Source organism: Gadus morhua, chromosome 20 (genome assembly GCF_902167405.1).
Source record: "Gadus morhua chromosome 20, gadMor3.0, whole genome shotgun sequence".
Classification (NCBI taxonomy): Eukaryota; Metazoa; Chordata; class Actinopteri; order Gadiformes; family Gadidae; genus Gadus; species Gadus morhua.
Window position 1 is genome coordinate 21,797,865 of NC_044067.1, and position 24,462 is coordinate 21,822,326.

The 24,462-nt window shown below is 43.6% G+C and overlaps 1 protein-coding gene across 2 annotated transcripts in view; it reads right to left on the reverse strand.

The window, feature by feature from the left end:
- The window catches only part of man1a2 (mannosidase, alpha, class 1A, member 2), a 97,008-nt gene that overhangs the window by 25,167 nt on the left and 47,379 nt on the right, over positions 1–24,462 (reverse strand). For both annotated transcript variants that reach the window (XM_030343324.1, XM_030343325.1), the window contains exon 5: positions 3,491–3,612. In XM_030343324.1, coding sequence (XP_030199184.1) covers positions 3,491–3,612 — 122 coding nt within the window. The remainder of the gene's footprint in view (positions 1–3,490; positions 3,613–24,462) is intronic.

The window sequence follows — 24,462 nt, forward strand, 5'->3', positions numbered from 1 at the left end:
CAGAAACAGAAACAGAGACACAGAGACAGAGACAGAGACAGAGAGAGAGAGAGAGAGAGAGACAGACAGAGACAGAGAGGGAGACCGACGGAAGAGGTCCATGCAGCCTTCCATCTCCTCTGACAAAGGATAAAGGTTTATTAATGCTCTGACGAATGCACTCAATTCATTCAGCTTGGTCCTCTGACCATGGTGACAGATACCCAGACCCACTGCCATCCTTCATCAGGGGCCCCTGGACAGTCCAACACTGACTTATTGCTGGATTAAATAAGACAAGGCAGGCCATTACATTTTAAATAACTGTGTGTGTGTCATGAAAATAGGTACGTGTGTGTGAACACAATGTAGTATGCATTTGAATGTGTTAGGGTATGTATTGTTGGATACACATGCATGCATCTGCCTTAACAAACATAAACACAAATGCCAAGACATTAAACATAGCTAAAACCAATTTAAGGTCCTAATGTTTTTCTTTAAGGGACCTGTAAACGCTGTAAAAACTTGAATGGAGCCTGAGAGTATTGGCAGCACAGGTTAAGCTGGAGCTGCTCACTGTCCCTTCTAACAAGCTTGTTAGAAACACCTTAATCAGTTGGGCTGGGAGACACATCTGACGGCATTGCGCAGGGCCCTTAACCAGCGAACAATGAGAGTGCCTTTTCTGATTTGTAAGACGATTCAATCCGTTCTCACAAATGTTTTACAACACAAAAGTGAGTTCTGACGGGGGGAACAAAAAATGATAATAGTTCTTCAAACTATCAAACCAAAGATCGTTTCGATCGCAGCAATCGCTTCCCTGTCGTGATTGTGTTAAACCAGCCATTAGCGCGCAAGAGGGAAAAGGTGATTGGTGATTAGCTCCAGTAAAAGGGGATCGGAAACAGAAATCGCCGGGAGAACGGGCTGGGGGTACCCAGTCTAACACCGTAATCTATCTAAACTATAACCGCATTTCACATTAATCACATCGTTTGCTGCGTTACCAACGTTGTCTATGCTGACCTAGGGTGCGGAATGTTCAATATCAATAAGGTTGAGTTCATAAGGGTAACATTATCTTTTCTGAGTCAACAATAATTTTGGCCAGGTGTGTTTGAGCACACATTGTTAAACTTCAGATGTCGCCGACCGTCTTCATTGTGCCAAATATCCCGCTGCTACGGGTTTTCCTTTGTAGGCGCGTTGAGAGGAGGAGCAGGTGAATCAGCTGTCAGTGCGTGTGCAAGTATCAGTGATACGCAGGTTGATCCAATAAGTGGTAGTGCATACCCGCGCACCATTGGCATGTATGCGCGCTTGTCTCTGTGTGCGTGTGCAAACGAGAATGACAGGGAGAAAGAGTGCTATGCGGAGATGAATGAACAGAATGATATTTATATTTCAAAAACGCGCATTAAAAAAAAAAAAAAAAAAGAATCAATTTGTGGCGCTCTGTGTTGTTTCTGTGGCGATGCGCCACACATTGGTCTATGTATGGGCAACACTGTGAGCTACAGAATGCAAGTTATTTTTGCTTGTACGATGTCGTCGCTCCGACTTCTCTCTGGGTGACAAGTCTGCCAGAAAACGTGAATGCTTAACGGTCCGTTTCCTGTTTTGGATTAAGATGAATCATTGAGATCATGAAGAATGAATGCCATCTGTGTGACCCCCAGGCCAGTCTGGGGTGTGATGGGTTGGTTGCCATGGTAACCTTACAACTGTGCCTATGTAACAAGTGTGTCCATCAACCGCAAATGAATTCCCTAGTAGCTGATTGGATGGAAATAACATTTTCAAATGATTGTTGTTTTAAGAATGGTTTTCTGTCCCCCTCTCTCACCCCATCTCTTTCCTTTGTTGTCTTCACTATTCTCCATTCCATGGCTGCTCTGCTCCTGAATATCAGTTCCTCCCCTTTCTCTATTCCCTCTATTCCTCTTTCACCACACCATCAATTGGCCGTTTCTCACCCTTGTCCCACTCTCACTCTTCTCCTCCCTCTTGTCTCTCTCCCTTTTACTACAGAGGTTAATGAGCTGTCACAGCCTCAGCCAGAAAGCCCCCCCTGCCTACCTCCATCACCTCTGCCTGAGTATAAGTAGACCAGAGCATCAGAGAAAGCTGGTGATGGGGGAGGGCTGGCCATGGAGGAGAGGTGGTGATAGGGGAGTATCAGAGAGAGAGAGAGAGAGAGAGAGAGAGAGAGAGAGAGAGAGAGAGAGAGAGAGAGAGAGAGAGAGAGAGAGAGAGAGCATGCAGAGTTAAGAGGGAAGGTTGGAACGAGGGAAAAGTGGAAGGTCTAAAGGAGTAATGAGTGTCAGAATGAGGGTATTGAAGAACAAGCGAGAGAAAGAGAGGGAGTAATAACAGGGATAGAGTGAAGGGAGGAAAGATGATAACTGTTTAGGGCTCTATTCCTAGAGTAAGGCATATACTATATAAAAGTATTAACCCTTGAATGACTGAACTGACCTGACGACGAATGAGGTTGGTTTAAACATGGCCCCTAAAGTAGTCCTAAGGCCTCTTTCCATGAAGCTGTAGCCTCCTGCCTGCATGGTTACCATTGCGCCTGCATGATTACCATGGCTCCTGCTTTGTGTCCCGGTTACCACAGCAACCCTCCTTTCTGTCAATACTAAGGATCAAACTCAAGGCCGAACGCTCACAGCTTTGGGAAATGATAATACATTTGTGGCAGCGTGTCAGGGAGCGTGCATCCAGGTAAGAATGAGACAAAGAGAGAGACAACGACGTTTGTGTGAGGGAGAAAGGGGGAGGGAGGGGGAGGGAGAGAGAGAGAGAGAGAGAGAGAGAGAGAGAGAGAGAGAGAGAGAGAGAGAGAGAGAGAGAGAGAGAGAGAGAGAGAGAGAGAGAGAGAGAGAGAGAGAGAGAGAGAGAGAGAGAGAGAGAGAGAGAGAGAGAGAGAGAGAGAGAGAGACTCTCTCTACCATTGAAGTGTGTTTAGGAGGATCTAGTTTGTCCTTCTATCCCTCAGGGGGCCCAAAACTCAGGCTTGGCGATATGGCCACACTCTTAAAAGTTTCATCAAGAACACCTGTTAAAATTGTTTTGAATACAGTTGAGCAGTTATAGGTCCAGTCTTTGTGGCTGGAGTTATATTCCGTTTTTGCCAAGTTTGAAATGGAAGGTTTTACAGTTCAGATTTTTCAGAATGATTTGAAATCAGGCAGCAACTGTTAGTAACTCTAGTCTGGATGAATGTTGGACAGGATGGTGTAGGGTGTTGATTCCCAGCTGGTTCTGTATTCAAAGCCCATGCCCCGTTAAGCCCGGAGAGAGGTCCCGATGGTTTGATCACCCACACTGCTCCTTATTCCCGTGTGCTTTCATCTCATTCTATTCTTCTCAATGGGGGTCGTGATTCTGTATCTGTGCATCATATCTCTGTCTCTGAAAGCTTCTGTCTGTCAGTTTCTTGGATCAAGCTGTGTATCTGGAAGGTTGTCTGAAGCAAAGGTCAAAGGGCTCTACTGACCACACCGGTGAAGTCCAGGTTCTGCTCGATCCACTCCTGCCCATCCTTAAACTCCTCGTGTAGACCCATGATGTAAAGGGAGTCCAGGGCATCCACGATGGTGGCGCCCATCTGGGAGTTACCTGCAACACATAGACACACACTCTCAACTGATTATCCAAACAAACTGCATAGGGTCTCCAGGAGGCAGGACACTGTTGGCTGAAAGGCATTAAATGGAGATAATGCTTCATCTATTAACATCAGCTCAAAAACAACTGGTGAAGACACCCATTAGATAGGCATTACTAGTGTATTAGTGTAGTGGATGTGTTACCCGGTAACCAGCGTGAGACGCTGTTTCTAAAAACTGGAAGGTTGTCCTTCTTTCTCTTTCACAAATTCTTTCACCAACTGCTTATAGGAGCTCATAAGAAGCCCACACCAAACATGCCTGTTCCTCTCTACTGCTTCACTTATCCGTCGCTCTCCTCTTTTTCTGTCCCTAACTTCAATGAGGAAATAAGGCCAGGTGGGCTCGCGCGCGCGCGCTCTCTCTCTCTCTCTCTCTCTCTCTCTCTCTCTCTCTCTCTCTCTCTCTCTCTCTCTCTCTCTCTCTCTCTCTCTCTCTCTCTCTCTCTCTCTCTCTCTCTCTCTCTCTCTCTCTCTCTCTCTCTCTCTCTCTCTCTCTCTCTCTCTCTCTCTCTCTCTCTCTCTCTCTCTCTCTCTCTCTCTCTCTCTCCAGCTGACAAGAGGCAAGGGGCGTTGAGTGCGTGTGATGGTCTGGCGTTAGCCAGCTAGGCAGGGGGTAGAGAGGAAATGCAAAGAGAAAAAAGCAGAACAAGGAGAGGACAGAAGTTGAGTAGGACTAGGAAGTGATACAAGTAACAATCATTCTGCTTTAACCAGAAGCTTCTCCTCATCTTACTCAAACTGCTCTACTATCTCACTAGTTATTCTGATCAATACGTCCAGGGCCACCAAACCCAATTGACTAAGCACTATTGGCAGGGGTTACTTTCTCACACTTATAACTAATATGGAGCAATTCTACCTCGTCTTTAAACGCCACTAAATTTGCCATTTCCAGAATTGAGCTGCATTCAAAATGACCCCATAAGAAGTAATGGATAGCCGGGGAGGCCCGGTGTAACAAAAGTATTTAACCATGGTTGACATACGAAACCTGAAACCACTACTGTGTCCAAAGCAGAAGCCTACAGTCTCTTCCGAGAGAATAATCAACTCAAACCACTTTTTGAGTTGACTATTCAAACACTCTTAATCCTGTGTTCTATGAAGGGCTTACTGAAGGTGTTCATGGGGTCCCCATGGTTTGCACTTTTTCATTTCTTACTTCGCTTTAAACGTCCCCCGGGTATTGGACTGCACATGCTCACATTGGACTGCACATGCTCACCAAATACACGGATGTGTGTGCTCCTCTCGGTTCTACCTTATGTCTCTGACACATCAACAGAACAATCAGTGAGATATAAGGTGCCATTGGAGGATTGCTGCTTGTATCATTTCCCTGTCCTGCTCCTGTTGGACTTTAAACCAGCCCCCGCTCGCCCACGCACACCTCCATCTCCTCCTTGATGGCCTTGGTTGACCAGCCGTAAACTCACACGCCATCATGTGTGTGAAGTCCCGGGGGACAGGGGGAGCGAGGTATCGGATACAGGGGTTGATACGGGGGATGGCATACGGGGGAGAAGCAGTGGGGGGGCTTTTATCACTTCTCAGCACACACTTGTCACTGCCGTCATCCACCTGTATGCTTTTCTCACTTGACAAGCCCCATACTAACCCTACCTCCCCTTCCTGAGCCAACCAGAAGGCATTTCAAACGTCGCCAAGCCCACTGCAAATTAGCCCGAATTGGCACTTGGAGCCGATTGGCTGAGAGGTGGCAGGCGCCGCTAATCGGAGACGAATTGGCTGGGATGAGGTTTGTTTACTCTGGGTGTCATGGTGGAGCCAACGCAATATCCACAGAGGTCCATCTCGGCTGGGGAACTTAAATCCTGTTATTACTCAGTCTTGCATCATTTATCAGGCTCTCTCCTTCCCCATCTCCTTCCTCCAACCCCCCTCTTCCCTTACAGGTAGCCCTTAGCATGCCACCTCCACAGGCTCAACAACCTTTTCCAGTGATAACCATTATTTAAGCCGAGTCCCCTTTCTATTGTTGGCGTTATCAGGCCCATATTCAGTAGTCATTTGAGCATGTCCCTAACCCTTGGCCAAAGAAACCCTCAAACGAAGTGAGGGGTGATGGGCCAATGGGGAATTACTAGGGCTGTAACGATACGCGTATCAAACCGAAAATCGCGATACTCAAAGCCACGAACCTGTCTTGCGGTGTGAGAAGGCAGAAGCGCGATATGCCCTTTCTAACTCTTCGGCCAAATTGTCAGATTGAAATTTGCTAATAATTTGTCTAAATAATAGTCTGCTGACAGCGCCCCCTCCTATCGATGCCGTAAATATGTGACGAGATGCCCTCTCTTTGATCACAGCTCTCCGTGGCTACGGAGGATTGCATTTCTCCACAGCCGTCGAAGTCCTCATATGCGATATGAACGACATTTGTCCAGAGTGGGCCAAGCGCGAAAAAAATTGCCTGTGTGATCCTGTCTCTATTGTTTTGTGTGATTTGACTGGCAGTTTGTCTGCTTATAGGTCGGAATGAAGCGGCCACCGATTATTGATGGGTACTTTATTCTACCGGACTTCTTCACTAGACACACGCGCTACCGCTCGCTCTCCTCGCTCGTCCACTCACTCGCTGACGTCACTCACACACGCATACGCACACTGCCATTCTCGCGCACACACATATGCTACTCGTAACACTATGCCTCGTTATTGCGACGTTCATGTTTTTCCTCATCTATTGAAAGTTAGGCTATTAAACATGTTGCATTCTATACGGCCTGATTATGTCATTATTTAAGCTACATAGCCTATTAAGAAGCGCTAATAAGGATATTTGAATAAACCAACCAAACAGTTAAAGGGGCCCTATTATGCCTACCAGCAAAAAGCATCCTCCAACTGCAATCTTTGGTTATTTCTTTATTAATTTAGCTATACTTTAATAGTATTCTTTCGGTTCAAATCTGTTTGTTATTAAATGTTACATTAAGATAATTGGTATTTAAGTGTTGTTTAAATAAAATGCTTTTTAAAATTAAAAGAATCGTGGGATGTATCGAACCGTGGGTCAAAAATCGTGATACAAACCGAATCGTGAATATGTGTATCGTTACAGCCCTAGGAATTACAGATCTTCAGATTTTGTGGAATGATGAGAGTTGGTGCTAACCCAACCGACATGATGATTTTATCTTCTGGGGATGATTATATAGTGCTAATGCTCAAACCTTATTGGTCCAGAGAACCAGTGATATCAGCAGTCGGGCCATTTGGTATATCCTCCGTTGAGGAATCAGACTAGGAAGACTAGTTTCCTATGCTTCCTACTGCAAGGAAACTCGTCCACTCATATCCCCTGACATTACTGCAAATCTAGGAAGCATCCTAGCTAATGAGATACAGTTCCCCACACACACAATGCACCCAGCAACTACACACACACACAACCTCCCCGCCCCCCGTGGCTTCTCAATCTTCTTCTCTCTCGCTGCTGGCAGATCAGCAGACCGGGAGAGCGGAGACTGAATAGTGATATCAGCACGTCTCCCCTTGCTGTATACGTTTATACCAGACAGCTCATATACTTGTCACACACACACACACACACACACACACACACACACACACACACACACACACACACACACACACACACACACACACACACACACACACACACACACACCTATTGTCTTAACAGGATACAATTTTGCAGTGAAACGGGACAGAAGACCTTCATCGTTGATTCTGTTGGTTCTGCACACGTTCTCTCCCTCCCTCCCTCTATCTCTTCAATGTCTTGCATCTCCTCTTATCTCCCTCCAAAGCCCAGACCTTCAACCTCGTCATTTTAGAATCTCCTTGAGCAGTTGAACGGTACCGTTAGTAAAGTGGTCAGGTTTGCCTCAACTACCTTATAGGGGTGTAAATCTCTGGTTTCATCACGATACGATATTATATCGATTCATTGGACAACGATATGATATTTGCCGATATCAAAAGTCTGCCGCGATACGATTTCGATTCAGGGGCATGCGACCGATATGAGACGATATCATATGCCCATTTAACACAACCTCTTACAATCACATCAACTCACATCAACTTAATTATAATTTCATCATTTTATTTCTTTGCTCTTCCGGATATTTAAAACAAAAAAATCAATTTTTAATACAAATAGTAAAGTGCCACATAATTGCATTTAAGTGCCAAAGGTTTTTTATGGCTTAAATTAAAGAGCCTGTAATGATCTTTCATTTTGAACGTAGACCATTCCCAACCTATCTGTGTGGATAGTTTTCTTCTAAAAACAAAACATCCCTCGGGATCATCTTGGCTGTTACGCCTCGTTTCCACATACGTACATTCTCGTATGCGATCCAACCGTCTCCGACCGAAAGTCCATTCATTCCTTTGTGATTCTCCGTAATGTCCGTTTTTCCTCCGAGACTCCTCCCATCCGTAAAATTTCTGTCTGGTATGTCCGTAATATACGTTCAAAAAAGTTAACATTCGCCGTCGTTTTACGGAGATACCGTATGAAAGTTTTCATGTTTTTCACAAAACATGTAAGTACCTGGCAGGCCAAACTCCTTGCCGATCTCTTTCCAAGTCTGGTTCGTTTTGTTTTTATCTCTGTATATGTCGATCCTCATGTTCCAAAGTACCGGTCTCCTATAAACGGCCATTATCATACGCTCCCCCATCTTTTGTCCGTAAATAAATTCATGTCCGTACGTAAAACACTAGCGACTCCTTCCGTAAATTTACGGTAGCACAGATACGAAAAACATACGTATGTGGAAACGAGGCGTTAAGATAAGCCGTCCGTGTTGCCAGATTGGGCAATTTTTTCAGCCCGATTTGGCTACTTTTAATCACGTTAGGCTGGAAAAACGGGACATATGCCCAATCTGGCAACACAAACCGAAACTAGACATCCTCGCGCTCACACATGTGCTCGCTGTTGCCTCGTTTAACCGGTGAATGGATACGAGCGGCTTGGCGCTTTGCGCAGAAATAGTTTCACAAACACCCGCGAAAGGAGATATATAATAATAAAAGGGTGTAATACTGCGATATGCATCGATGTTTGGCCGTTGCATCGATGCAGTTGGATCGTTCGCCAATCAATCGATGTATCGATCTACATCGATGCATCGTTACACCCCTGCTACCTTAGTATCCCCCATCAGATATGTTTTTGTCTGGAGACATGAGCAGATCTGGAGATCTGCTCATGTCCCTCCTGATAGGCTTTAAATAAAAGACACTGGAACAAAGTAATTACCAATAAGCTGACAGCAGAAGAGTGGGAGAAACTATCTAGGCTTTAGTACGGTCTGGGCTCTACTTTATATACTGCTAAACCAGAGACGGTGACCATCCTGTGTCCCTTGAAAAGTGTGTACCATGCTCTTCTGAAGTGGTAAGAAGATTACGTCAGTGTGGCTGCGGGAAAAGAAGTGGGCTAGACTGAGAGACTTAGGGGAAAGATTCTCTGTGAAACAGTGAAACCTTTCAGTCATTTCTTCGCACTTTCCAACAGAGGTCAGTAAATATGAGCCTAGCGATGGCTACGTTCAGGGTGTTGTAACCTGTATAATCACCAGCCTTGACACACCAACCCAAACCTGGGCGTGAGCATCAGCGTCTTTTAAGATGTGGAGGGGGATTGGAAATGTTTGAGGGTCCAGAACAGGCTGTCCTGCTGAACAAGGCTCCATGCTGGGCTGTCTGAGCAGCGCCTCACAGAATTGCCTAATCTTGAGGAGAACACTCTGTCAGCTCATCAGTGTGGTCCAATTCAAACTACGAATGAATGCGGTTACTTCCTTGTTTGGAGATCTCCCCAAAATAACCCAAATGCAACAAAGCACTAAGTCCTGAAAGAATGGATTTCAGTCTTAGTATTTAAAAAACAGGGACCTTTTTAAACCACATTTCAATCAAAGGAATCTGTTTGCAAACCATACACAGTTTATGGACAACACGACATCGGGAGTGAATGTATGGTCACCAAACAATAGAGTGGATAGGAGAATTACCAGATAGAAATTGTAACACAACCAAATTATACAAATACTATTAACCCTCTGGAAATAAAGTGAGTTTTAATGATAACATTGATGTAGTCCTACGCCTAGAGCAGGCCTAGAAAACAATTGACCGAAGGAAGATTGATGATCTTCCATCAATGCGATAATTTGACTATGCTGTTTATTGCTCATTCAAGTGACGTCATGACATTATTTTGTATTAGGGATGGGCACGAGTAGTAAATTCCAAACTCGAGTGATCGAAGGAATTCCTCGAGGATCAATCGAGTAGCCTACTCGTTAAATCAGGAATAGGCCTGATGATGAACGGCAATATTACCAACCAAACATGTAATGCTTATTCTCCATCAGAACAGTCAGAGTTATCAGAGTATTCATTATTTATTTTTGCAAACGTTCAAAACACATTTTCCTTACAAAAATAAATATGCGTCCCACAATTTAAATCACGTCGAACCAAGGCCTGTAACGGTTTAAAAAAACCAAAACGAAACAAGTAGCCTAACCATTGCAAATAATTTAAAGCTGCAAATAAAACGGCAGCAAATGGACTATGGAAATACTCAGCGTTGTGATCTTCTCTACAAGCCCGGGATTACAGATGCGTCTTGCGGCGGTGAAAATAGCCGACACACTTGGTTGCTGCGGGTCTGCTTTCCCGAACTCACCGTTGTGTTTCAGGAGCATATGTTGCCGCATAGTACTTTCTGGTAGCTCAATTTCGCTTGGCATATTTTACATTTCACCTTATGATCTCCTATTTCTTTAAAGTATTTAAATTCTTCGCTGCGCTTTGCTCTAACCGCCATCTCTTAACTTTTTGAATTCTGGCGTGCCTGCACACGGCACGGAACGCGCCATGGAAATGGATGCATTTAATTTTCTTTGTGCCCAACGTCATGCGTTAGTGGCGCTGTCACACTAAATTTGTACCGGCTGCCAAATTTGTACCGGGCGCGTCATCCATACGTAATCCATTCCAAACCTGCCTGCAACAGATGATCGCGTCGTCCGTTGCCGGGCAGGTTTCAAAAAACATTCGCGCTCATGTTGCCAAAGACTAAATAACATAGTACAGTTAACGGATCGCTAGATAACACTTATTTTTACTTTATATTTGTATTGTATTTCAGTTTTTAATCAAATTTAGCTAGTAAACTGAGTGTTTAAAGTGGGTTTCAAAAAACATTTGCGCTTATGTTGCCAAAGACGAAATAACATAATACAGAAAACGGATCGCTAGATAACACTTGTTTTTACTTAATATTTGTATTGTATTTCATTGTTTAATCAAATTTAGCAAGTAAACAGTGTTTAAAGCAGGTCAAGGACGAAATAGCACAATACAGATAACGGATCGCTAGATAGAAGGTTCGCGAATGTTCATGAACCTTTCACGTCATTCGACGCGATCGTCCGTTGCCAGGCAACGGACGACGCGATGATCTGTTGCCGGGCAGGTTTGGAATGGATTACGTATTGATGACGCGCCCGGTACAAATTTGGCAGCCGGTACAAATTTAGTGTGACAGCGCCGACAGAAAATTGATACATTTGCTTCAGAAAACTTTGTTTGTGTGTGTATATGCAAACTCAAGTTTGCCTGTCCAACAACCAAGTTCATTTGTAACGAGGAGTACTCGAGTAATCGATTCCTCACGCCCATCCCTATTTTGTATTATTTATTTTAATGTGCATTGAATCACTTTGAGGTCATTAAGTTGATGAAAAGTGCGTCATAACTAAAATGTATTATTATTATTATTGCAATTGAAAGGGGCTGCAGGCCGCATAAGGAGAAGGGAGCATTTTCAGACAATGCAGTGTCCAAGTCCTATCCACCCTCAGGTTATTGGCTACTAGCCCGTTTCACTGAGAAACAGGAGATAAAGCAGGCGTTTCCAGGCTCTCACTAAGTAGTTTGATGCCTGCAGTGCTTGACAGCATCATTGCTATATGAACAGTACATTTAATTTGTTTCCATACACCACTGCATGACAGGCTGATATAAAGAGGAACTTCCGAGACAACACTTCCAAACATCAAAGAAGTGATAGACCATCCCATCAGGCAATGAATTCAATCATGTAAATAGAAAGGTTATGTACAGGCCAATGATTCTGGTAATGTTCATCTTTAGAGGACTTGGTCAGCCTCACTTATTCACCCACCAATTCGGCCAATGTGGCGAAACACGCATTCTAGAGCTTGATTTTATTGTGTGGGTTAGAGGGACTCTCTGTTCATGGACACACACGCTCACAGGCAACCTCCTAGAGTTTGGAAGGGAGCTTAGAGTCTACAAAGTACTTCTTTGATTACGATTCTGTCACAAATTCCATCTCACTCTGCGATAAATGTAATTTACTCGTTGGATACAACAATTGAATTGTCTGTTTCTATTTGTCATAATCATTCACCCATTTCCCGTGGAATTAAAGGGGATGTCTTGTGACCATCTATGGTCATTTATGGGTGTAAAAGTATGTAAATGAGCGTAAGGATAAAAAAAAGAAAAGTATTTATCTGAACGACAATTTTGTGGTACCTACATACATTCAAAATTGTATGAATACTATAGGATTTATAACTAGGATTTAGGCCCAGAGTAGTGTACAGCCATCTATGTAACCCTTAAACCTAAAAGATTGCGGGACATGATAAACAAAAATAGAAATGTGCTCGAATCTAAACCACTGGATCTCATTAGCTGTACCCTAAGCAACATTGAGGACAGTGAAAAAGTTACAGCGAATAAACCAAAGTTGAGATGCAACACCTGGAAAGTAATATTCGGCTCAGCCTAGCATTGAGAATGTTATTTATTCAATTAAAGCACAAACTTAAGTTGACATCTTTTCTACAAGAGATAACAAAAATGCACACAAACACATTTTCTTGGCAAATGCCACTAGAGCATATGTTGGAATACTGCAGTTCTATGCTATAATAACCATGCTAATAATTTGGTCTTCTTGATAGAGGTAGTGCGATGGGGTTTGTGTGGCTGATTACAGATGCAGTGCAGTCTTGTTTTCCCAGGCGCGGGCAGAGTCGTGCCGGTCGCCGTCAGAGGCTGATGAATATTTACCAAGCAATGGCGTACTCCCATCGCCCAGATCAGGGACGAATCACCAGGCTGTGCCGCACAGGGACCATCCCCCGGGGCACACACAACAACTTTTTTTAATATCTAAATAACCCACCATGCCGCTGGAGAGTGGCCCCCGCATCGTCTCAAAGCAGCTCCTTGGAGCCAGTAATAGCCCATTTATATCAACATTAATACACAACCTCACAGCGCCCGTTATGCTAGATGGATTCTTGGGTGATAGCTACAACTTGGCCGGTCCCAATTAGTCCGGACTATCTCTTCCCAGTTTGGGCAGATAGGGTTTCACAACAGAAGGGTTAGTGACTAACAAGGTAGCCTCAACTCTTGTCTTTGAAGGGCTTATTCACATTCCTGCAGCTCTCGGCCAATCCTCCACTTTCCTACCCTCCGATTGGGCGCTGGCAGCCATGTTTAAGCCTTAAATTGGTCGGAAAGCAGCGAATGACGACAAGCCAACGTGAAGTTTTAGAGAGTTGCGACCCTGTTGGAAGTGAGCCTTCCATTCACTGAATCCAGCCAAAGGGCTGCGATTAGGGTACAACTATACGCCATCATGCCTTTCTCCGGTAATTAAAAAGGATGGGTTTGGCTATTGGATTAATGATGCTTACATTTGGGAAAAAAGTTTGCTAAATTCTGGCTAATATAGCGAAGCAACTGTTGAGCAGAACACCCCAACAGAGACCGCTCCCAACAAGCTGGCTCAAACTACTGTCTGCATGCGAATGTGGATGTACATGGGGTTATGGGAAGCAGAACATGGATTGGTTTCTGAGTTGGCACAGGCACTGGAAAAGCGTTTTTTAACTGCACTTACAGCGGCATGCAGCCTCAATGTTATAATGACACAAAGACAGAGTAGTCGCTTTAACTGTGCATCTGCACAGTTTTCTCCCCCATTAGTCAGAATAGCTCCAGAGCAATTATAAACATGCTTATATCCCAAGCAGAACCATCGCATGTCTCTCTCCCTCTCTCTCGTAACAGGCTGCTTCAGGCCCTGTGGCATTTGCTCTAACCTCTCCCTAATGTCTAATCTCCCAGCCCCCGAAAGTACTCCATTCACGGCTCTGCTAACAAGCATATCTGCCTCTGTACAGAAGCTTCCGGATACTTCCATACTCTCAGTTTACCCCCGGATTTAGCGCGAACCTGTTGTTTGGCACGGAGTCACTGTCATCGAAAAGCAGAGAAGGTTGGCTCTGTGCAACCCCTCTAACAAGGGAAATCAACTCTTTCATTAAGATGATATTAACCTCCCGGGGTACACGACTCTGCAATTCACCGTGAGGATACGTGTGTGCGTGCGTGAGCGTGTGTGCGTGCATGCGTGAGATTTTATTTTTGCACTAGCGAAGGGGCTGAGGATAGTTTGGTGCACGAAGTGAAGGGGGAGGTAAGTGGTAATAAAGGGGGCGGATTGTGGTAATGAGGTTATGGAGCGATCAGGTGGAATTGGCACCCAGGCGGAGACAGAGTTTCATCTAGCCATTATCCCCTAGCGATCAAGGAAGAGGAAGGATCTTAATTGGCTACCAGGAAACACGCTACTGCTTAGGAATAAGCATCCCTTCTTGAATTAGGGGGTCTTCTAGAAAGTGGCATCTCTTGAATTGGGTTCAGTTTAACAATTGGTTTCAGTTCTAGTGTTTACGTCAGCTCTACAATGATCTGAATAAGCTGAATTGTCGGTTCATCACAAAGTGGTTCTCTGCCTCCTCATTCTGCAGCCCTACAGCTATTGAATACACATAACTCCCTTCTAGGAGAAGATGCACAGGCTGGGCTAGAGCCTAGAAGCTATGTTTCACACTCAGAACCTTTTCAGCTCAAAACATTACCTGGCTGGCTTCCATTTATAGATCCTCACATGAAATCACACACCCTCCATCTCTTTCTCTATCTCACACCAAACCCCCCCACACTGCTCACTCCCCCTTTCTCTTCTACCTCTCCTTTCACACTATTTTACCTTTGTTCTCTCCCTCTCTCTGGTGGAATCAAGGCTCTCTCTCTCCCTCTCCCCAGGTTCAGAAACACACACTTTCCTTCTGGCCTCCATACACATCGTCTCTCTAATGCTGCCACCAAATCATCAGCACAGTGCCGGGACGCATTACCATGGTGACCGCTTTGTCAAGCCTGGTCCTGGGTTTCCCAGAATGCACCACTACTTTCTGCCCTGGCAGGATACCACATTTAGATGTAGCCTAGATATTGATAATTAATGAGAACAACAAACACACTAATATTGGCAATGGTAGTAAAAGCAGTGTGTATGTATGTCTGTGTGTGTGTGTCCGTGCGTGCATTTCCACTACTACTAGTGGGTTCATATTGATGGTTGGTGGCTGGTGATCAAAGCTGTGTTTCATCATCAGGTGTTTGGGGGGTTTGTGGACTACAGTGAGAATGTGAACAACACTAGTCGAAAGCTTCATACAAATCAAACTATCATGGAATCTATTCCTTGCTTCAATGACAGCAACAGGCCTGCTTGTGTTTCTATGGTCAATACACAAGGCTTATTTGTAATTTGACCATGACCATTTGTCCTAGCTTGGTACCACCTGCTCTCCAACACAGCCCTGGCTCACCTTCTGTGATGGTGTCAATAGGGCTAGAGAGAGGCTATGTGGTGTGGGATGATGCTGCTCTGCAAGGTAGAACTGAAACCAGGAGATAATCCAGGAGACAGGACAACAACGTATACAGCTGCCAAAGCCATGCACCGACATGTCAGAGCAGAAGGTTTTAGAAGACTTAACACTAGAACTCCCAATGATTTCAGTTGGCTGAATTTAATCCACTGAAAGTAATCCAAGAAAAACACTCTAAAAAGGTCACAGATTAAATTCTTCAGTATAATCTTATTTAAAATTACTCCGTTTTAATAATACATCTTTAAGCTTAAAGCACATGGTTCAAAGTGACTCAATTAACCCACGTCAGAACCTTTCATGGTTGTGCTGTGAATGAATCCCGAAAACAAGTATTGTGGGGATCCCAGAGAAGGTGGCTTGGTCTGTCGGACCACAGAGGAACAGGAAGGAGAGAAAATAGTGACAGAGAACAGTGTGGGCTTACAAGTCTCACCGTATACTATAGATCTATGAAAACTGACCCGCTCCCCTGAGAACGTTTTTCCAGGAACAGCACATTGTGTGTAAAGGCCCTGAAACATCAATGAACGAGCTGCCATGCATAGGGTCACCCGTTTCTTGGCCAAAAAGTTTCTCTAGAACACAGCGCAAAGACTACAGCCAACGGCCAACTAGCAGGTAGGCTCTGCGCCTGCGTGAGAGGAAGTAAATTTCCATCCCAGCAGGTGCCCTCCTGACTAGGGATGGGCATGATTAATCGATGATCGACTAATTGATCGTTAAGAATTTCGTAGATTACGTAAATGTTTCATTGATTAAACTAATGCAGTGTGCAATTAAACATTTTACTACACGGGGGCAATATTTAAATTTGCGGCTCCTCCCCCGCAATAAACATCCCGCTTTGAACGGTGAACTCTTTACGCCTAGCAGGTGTAAAAAGCTATAAAAACTATAAAAACTACAAAATGACTATTAATGCAGGCTATGTGGAAAATGCGCCGACTTTGGCTCAGCCCTCTTCCGCCACGTAGCTAAGATGGCTGCCGTTGAGTACGAAAAGTGTAAATCGCCACACACTTCGCGATTTGACCGTTTTCAGTACACTTATTTTCGCCCGATCTGAATCGAACGCCCTACGTACTCAAACTTAGACTAGTAAGTACGGATAGTATGGATATTGGAACACGGCGATGTAATCATGAAGCGGACGAGGCCACGGCCAAGTCCGTAGACTGGTTGGTTAAGTTATAACATGATTGTTTTTTTTATATTATTATTGTTATTATTTTGGGATGAAACTAGGGTTGTGTTTATTTTTTGAGCACTGGCTTCGAGCTGCATGCTCCGTTGCTTAGAGCAGAGAAGCGCATAACTATTGAACGGATCTGGTTTAACTGAGTTGTTCATCTAATAATGAAAATCCCAATGAGGAAAACACGTTGCATTTGTATTTATTTCATTTTGAATATAATATTTTTTAATTTTAATGTAAAATATTAACGATTAATCGACTAATTGATCGTTAATTCTCCCGACGATCGACTAAGACAGTTTAATCAAATGCCCATCCCTACTCCTGACCTAGTCGTTTGCTGCTTTGCCCAATTCCGCTTATCTTCTCGTGCATTGATTCGCTTAAGCCGACAGCCAATCAAAGTGATTTCACCAATAGGCAGCTTCCATTCCCGACTTCCTGAATCGGCCGAAAAACAAGAGCGGGAAAAAAAACGCAGACACAGACTAGTGCCATAGGTGTGGGGCACGCCGCAGAAACCCAGGCTAGATGCTCACCAGAGGCCCCAGACGGTCACCAGAGGCCCTAGACGGTCACCAGAGGCCCCAGACGGTCACCAGAGGCCCTAGATGGTCACCAGAGGCCCCAGACGGTCACCAGAGGCCCTAGATGGTCACCATAGGCCCTAGACGCTCACCAGAGGCCCCAGACCCTCACCATAGCCCCCAGACACTCACCAAAGGTCCCAGACGGTCACCAGAGACCCCAGACGGTCACCAAAGACCCCAGACAGTCACCAAATGCCCCACATTGGAGGCGCGCCGACAGTCGGGCCGGTGCTTCAAATGCAGCCTTCTTTTCCTGGATTTGAAGGATCCACCGGCTGGATCCTTCACGGCCCAACGTATCCCAAGATTCATTGCGCGTTGGAATGCGCAATGAAATGGCGTCGGAGAGAGCGGAAGCGGCAGTTGCAGCAAATTACATATTTAATGTCAAAACATTTTTTTATATTAAATAAAGTTGGGACTATTTTAAATTTGTAACTTTATCGTCAAAGTTCAATGACATTAACACGAGCCATATAACGTTAAACTAATTAACGTTATATTTTATATAATTATTATGCAACCATAATTCTCCTCCGCCGTCCGGTTTGAACCGCAGCTGTCAGGGTTGCTAGGTGACAGGAGCGGCGCGTCGTCACGCAAGGTAAAGGGTGTTAACGTCTTGTTGCGCCAACTTGAAATGCTCCGTAGGCCAGACCGTTTGTTCAGCCTTCACGGTCTACAAAGGCCACACCTTCATAGACCTCGTCCTTCAAAGGATGCGTCCCCTGAATTGAGACACAGCCTCTTTATACGCTATATTCGAAATGCAATGACAATTTATTGTTAATTCTCCCACGTTTACATGGACACTTCTGGTCCGATTAGAAGTGGAAGAACAGCTCAATCGGAATAGAAAATGATCATTTATACGGCTAAATCGGAATACACGAGAATGCGCGAGAGACATACGGACGTACGCTGACCACTTTTGTAAGGGCCATATATACAGTACATTCGGATTGCATGATAGGAATACATCTATTCAGATTATAAATCTAAATCGGATCAGAAGTGTCCATGTAATCACGGCTAATCGGAATACAAATCTCTGATCGGAATAGAATTCCATGCGGAATAGAATAGAAGAGGTAGTGTAATCCGCTATAATCGACAAACACACTTATTCCGATGGTTTGGGGTGGGTGCGGCTACTATTTAACTTCGAGAGATGGCATCAGCAGTTGCAGTAGTTCGCAATTGGTCCGTCGGTACTTTTATGCACACCGAACTGGACCACTGACAAGGGAAGTGGATTTTTTGCCTGATTTCTTCTTCTTTCTTCTCACTCTGCAAGTAGTCTGGTAAATTATCAACCCCAGTGTGTCCGGTCGCTAAGCAACAAGAGAAATAGTCCGCCTTTGGCGGACTATTTCTCTGCTGAACAACACTAAGAATGGTAATTGTAAAAAGATATTTTTAGTAATAGTTTTTTTCGATGAGAAATTTACATCTATATATTTTTTTTGGTTTTTCTTAATTTTCTTAAACACAAAACAAAACATCAATCAAAACAATCACAAACCTCATAAACATACATCACAAGATGATAAAACTCACAGGACATTACAAGACAAAAGTAATTTTTTAATAAATTCATTTAAATGCCCAGTTTCTCAAATACAGCCTTATAAAGTTTTATAAAAATCCATAGATCTTCATCCCCACGGTCAAGATCATTGTCAGGAGATACATAAGGTCTTTTAACCAATTGTCAGTGTTGAAGCAATTTGGTTCCAATTCATCACAACGATTTGTTTAACCGACAAAAAGGCTAAAGCTATAATGTGTTGCGTAAGAGTTGACTCGATATTTTCTACTCTACTGCCCATAGACGAAATTCTTAATGATCAATTAGTCGATCGTCGATTAATCATGCCCATCCCTACTAGAAACCTAGGCTCACGGCGCAGGTCAAATGCTTTCAAGATGGATCAATGGCAGCTGATCAATGACCATCACCTCAGTGTAAGAAAAGAGTGAGAGCATGTGTGGATGAGCAGGAGTTTCTACATCAGACGCCATGAGATTATGAGAATGGTTGTAGAAGTCTTTTATCTGATCGATCACTGAAATGTAGGCCACACAATATGATCAAAGGCACACGTAACAGGAGACATAAGACCTTGTACAGATGGCCAGCGTGTCCCGTTAGTGAGGTCAGACCAACAGCGATTATATAGGAAACAATCACTCTGAAATAAACACCACCTGATTTCCAAACCAGCAATGTACACTGTAAAAAATGGTTGTGAAATTTACATAAAAACTATGTAAAATCCCTACAGAAGAGTATAGTAAACCCAAAAATATATATTTTTCGTAAATCACAGTGAACTTTTGTAAACTATTAAACAAAATGTTTTTGTTATATTTACAATAACAATATGTGATTATAATCAAATTTATTTGTTAAAACTACAAATATTGGTAACAAAAACAGCGAAATACTGTAATACTCTTAACAAAACAATTATGTTAATTTGACATGCAAATATTGTAGAAACTACAGTTTTAGCCAGTTGATTTAAAAATACAAAACATATATGTAATCATATATACAAGTCTATGCTGTACTTTTAACATGATCTTGATGAAACTATGCAAATTGAGATAGGCCTAATAAAAATTCTCACTGTGAAAACAATTTCATTGTGAACCTCGAGGTTGCCTATATATTTATAGGATACATAAAAATATACAATTATAATTCCAATGTTTTTTTTTTATCATGGCTATTTGTAGCCAATCTGGTGCTGAGCTTCATGATGCAGGTTTTATATTGGTGATATTGAGATTTGGTGAGTGAGATTGGTGAGCCAGATAAAAACATCCATGAATATTGGGTCATTTACGGAGGAACTGCACCTGTTTTTCTTTTAGCAAGTTTGATAAATCCGCCTAACTTTGAATTTAAAAGTGTGCAGCTCGTCTCTGATTGGATAATGACGTTAGGGCGGGAGGAGAAGCACGAGCTCCTCGTTCACGGCTTGACGTCACCAATGAGCCAGTAGTAGCGCCGCCGCGTCTGAAGAGTGGAGAACGCATCAGAAATCTTCGGACTACCGGACTACTTTGATTCAACTTCTTTTGGACAAATCCACGATTGGAAGATCCGTGGCTATTCAATCGGTGCTATTGCAAAAAAGTTTGCAAGGTAAGCTTAAAATGTCGGCTACTTTTCCTACTTTTTGCTGAAAGCACATGGTGTAAGCTAGCACCAGTTGATATTTAGCAGGCGCTAGCAACAGTTGATATGTAGCAGGCTAAAGACTAATAGATTGATAACTCAATAAAAATGATCACCTGCGTCTTTTGTAGAAAGATATTGGTTACATTAAGAGGCTATGTACTACATTGCAGAGTGCATAGGAATGAGCCTCGTTGTCTTTTCAAATGTGTTGGCGCCAACTGTAGTCAAACATTTACCACTTATGCAGCTTTCAAGGGGCATTTTTATCGCGTGCACAATGCACCTGAACCGCTAGCCACTCCTAGAGCTGTTGTTGCAGATTTAAAATGCGCAGTTTCATTATGTGCCGGCCATTTTCACGCAGTGAAAGAGCTAGTGTCTCACTTAAATGATCATATTGGAGAGGGCAGGTCTGTGTCATGTCCAGTAAGTGGTTGTAAGCACATGTTTACAAAAAAGTCATCATTTACTTCTCACATGTGGTTCGTACAGATGCTTGAAAGTCGGGAAAATGCTTGATTTTAACCATAGTGTTTTCAAGGTTTGAAATGTGCTTGAAATTTGAACACTCTGCTGGAAAATGCTTGATTTTCTCTATATTGATCAGTGTTGTATTTTAACAAATAGGCTACAAAATATTTTTATTCTGTACATTTTTTAAAAATTAAGTCGGAATGTTTTTTTCTCCGCCGTCTGCTCCCCCTGTTTTCTTTCCATGCGCATGCGCCTCACATGGCGATCACTTCAGCAATTATCCAGAACCACGTCGCTGCTCACAAGGACCTATCGCTCCCGAAACCACCATGCCAGGTTGCCGTTTCAATGCTCACTGGCTGGAAAATGATAAATATAAAAATTGGTTACGACGAGGACCAAATGACCGGCAGGGATACTGTACGGTCTGCAAAAAAGATATCAAGCTGTATACAATGGGGGAATCGGCACTTACAAGTCATGCGAAAGGTAAGTCAGTTGAGACAAAGTTTTCGTTCAATCATATCGGACAATTTCACTTTGGTTGACTGTTCATTCATGTTCTCCTTTGTAAGTTACACCAAATTCCGAGTTTGTGTGTGTTATTGACTTGTCGATACAAAGAAATAGCTTGCTAAATTGACGCTCTAATCCGTTAGCAATTAGCTGGTCAGCTGGTTCTGATTCATTGCATCAAAGTCATGTTGTTGGCTAGATAAGGTGTCATCCCTATGTTCCCCGCTCGGGGAACATAGGTCCCTTTTTCAGAAAAAGGGTCCCATGTTCCCCGGACAATGCGGTTGGTAACATTAGTTGCAGAACCAAGATCCAAAATGTTAATTTTGTGAAGTTGTCGAAGTCGAGAACGGTATTTGCTGGCTGAGACGTTGCGGCGTGCTGCCAAAAAGTGAATTCAGTCCACGGTCCCAGCACCATGTTAACGCTATGTCGGGCCCAGTTATGTGTACCGATGCTTTATTGGACCAGAGCCCACTTATGGCGCATTTCCACTAGCGCGGCACTACACGACACGGCACGGTATTTGCGTGTTTCCACTAGCACGTAGTACCTGGTACCAGGTACTATTTTGGTATCACCTCAGCCGCGGTTCCAAGCCAGCCGAAGCGATACTAAAACGTGACGTCAGCCGACTGCCTTCCACTGATTGGCCGACGAGTGTCGTCACTGGAAGCGTCATAAGCGCGCGACAACCGACTAGACTAAATAAATAAACACGAGACTCGACCACACCACTTTTTAAAACCCCGCTTCTATACGAGATGTCGCAGAAAAAAAACACGCCATGGTCGGTCGAGGAGGTCCAGACGTTCCTCTCTTTGGTGGCCGAAGAGAGTGTTGTTGTTGTTCTGGTCTTCCGGTTTTGTGCGTGGCTTGGCGCGGTGTAAATGACGTCACGGCAGCTTTCGCGCAGCCGTATTATGACGACCCCGCCCACGTCGAGGAGGTACTCGGGGGTACTCCGTTGTAATGGAAACACACCCGAAAACTACCGTGCCGTGTCGTGTCGTGTCCTGCCGTGCTAGTGGAAATGCGCCATTAGTCCCGTGTACGTACTGAAATCATGGACGTATTATGGCTAAAATACCTTTTTGGAAGAGGATCACTTTTTGGCAATACACCGACATACACAAACTATAACCTAGCAACCTAGCACTATTAAGAGTTTATGGTACAAGAGCTACTTGTAGCTCTTGTAATTTTTGCATATAATTTTTTTACATGCAATTATTCAGCCGGGAGAAGAGGGACTCTGTGCCAAGGCTTTATTTGCCCCTAGTTATTCTTGAAGTGTGACTCACACAAACACACACTCACACTGTGTGTGTGTGTGTGTGTGTGTGTGTGTGTGTGTGTGTGTATTTTTGTTTTGTTTTTAGATTTCTTTATTTAGAAAGGACAGCACACATTAATAAACATGAGCACCAAAGTTCAATGTGTGTGTGTGTGTGTGTGAGAGAAATAAGTTATTAATTAGCAAGTATTGCCTACAACTATTGATTATGAGTATGGCATTGATATAGTATTGCATACATCTAGAGCTATTGATTATGAGTGGTATAGGTATAGTCATGTTGTTATTAACCTGATAGATGGTAATTTTGCTCATATGAACTAAACTGATAAAGGCCTGTTGAGGGCCATACTCTTGAATTTGCTTCTCTCAATAACATTTGATTTGTTTTTCCCTTTTCTCAGGCAGGAAACATCAAGACCATTTAAAGCATAGGTCCGGTCCTTCCCTGGGGGCTTATTTCCAACAGCCACATACTGCATCTAGCAATGGAGACGTGACCTGCTCAACTTCAACATCAAACGGTGCAACCCAAGCTACTACAGCAACAGCCAGTTGTGAAAAGGACACCTCAGCAAACACCATGAGACCTTTCATTAGCACAAACCCAGCTCTGATGGCTGAGATTTGTTGGACGACAAAAATGATAACCAGCCATTATTCCTACAAGTCATGTGAGAATATTGGAGCGGTTTTCAAAACCATGTTTCCTGACAGTGAGGTTGCAAAACAGTTTGCTTGTGGGGAGAAGAAAGCAGCATATCTTTCCACGTTTGGGATAGCCCCTCATTTCCTGTCCCTGATGAAAGAAAAAGTCAAGAAAGATCAATACGTGCTTCTCTTTGATGAAAGCTTGAACAGGGAAATGAGGAAAAGCCAGCTTGATGTGCACGTGCGGTTCTGGCAAGATAACCATGTTAAAACAAGATATCTAAGTTCGGTTTTCATGGGTCATCACACTGCGGTACAAATGTACGAAAAACTGGATACTGTTTGTTCAGAAATTGGGTTCCACAACCTCATGCAGCTTTCAATGGATGGGCCCAATGTGAACTTAAAGCTTTTGAGACTGTTGCAACAAAACATTAAAGATCAAACAGGAAAGAACATGGTGGATGTTGGAAGCTGTGGTTTACACATACTGCACAATTCCTTCAGAGCAGGCTGTGCAGCAACTGAATGGGAGCTTGGAAATGCCTTGTCTAGCCTCAAGTGGTTATTTAAGGATGTCCCAGCACGCAGGGAGGACTATACAGAGGTAACTGGTTCCTCATCTTTCCCCCTTAATTTCTGTAGTCATCGTTGGCTAGAAAATGTTGAGGTGGCGGAGCGTGCACTACAGATCTTGCCCTTCCTGAATACATACATAAGTGCTGCAAAACAGGGAACTGTAGCAGAGCCATCCACCAAGTCGTTCAAGACTGCAGAAAAAATTGTTGGAGATGACCTCTTCCCGGCAAAACTCAACTTTTTTCTCATGGTTGCACGGGAAATCACTCCATTCCTGAAGTCGTACCAGTCTGATAAACCCATGCTCCCATTCATGAATGAGGACCTTGCCAGTCTGCTGAGAGGATTACTCGAAAAATTCATAAAGCCAAGTCTTGTCATGCAGAGTGCTACCAACACACTGAAACTCTTACAGGTTGAGTATGAAAATGCAGAGAACCATGTTGAAGGAACAAAAATCAAAGCTGGATTTGTGACGGAGAGAGCACTAGAA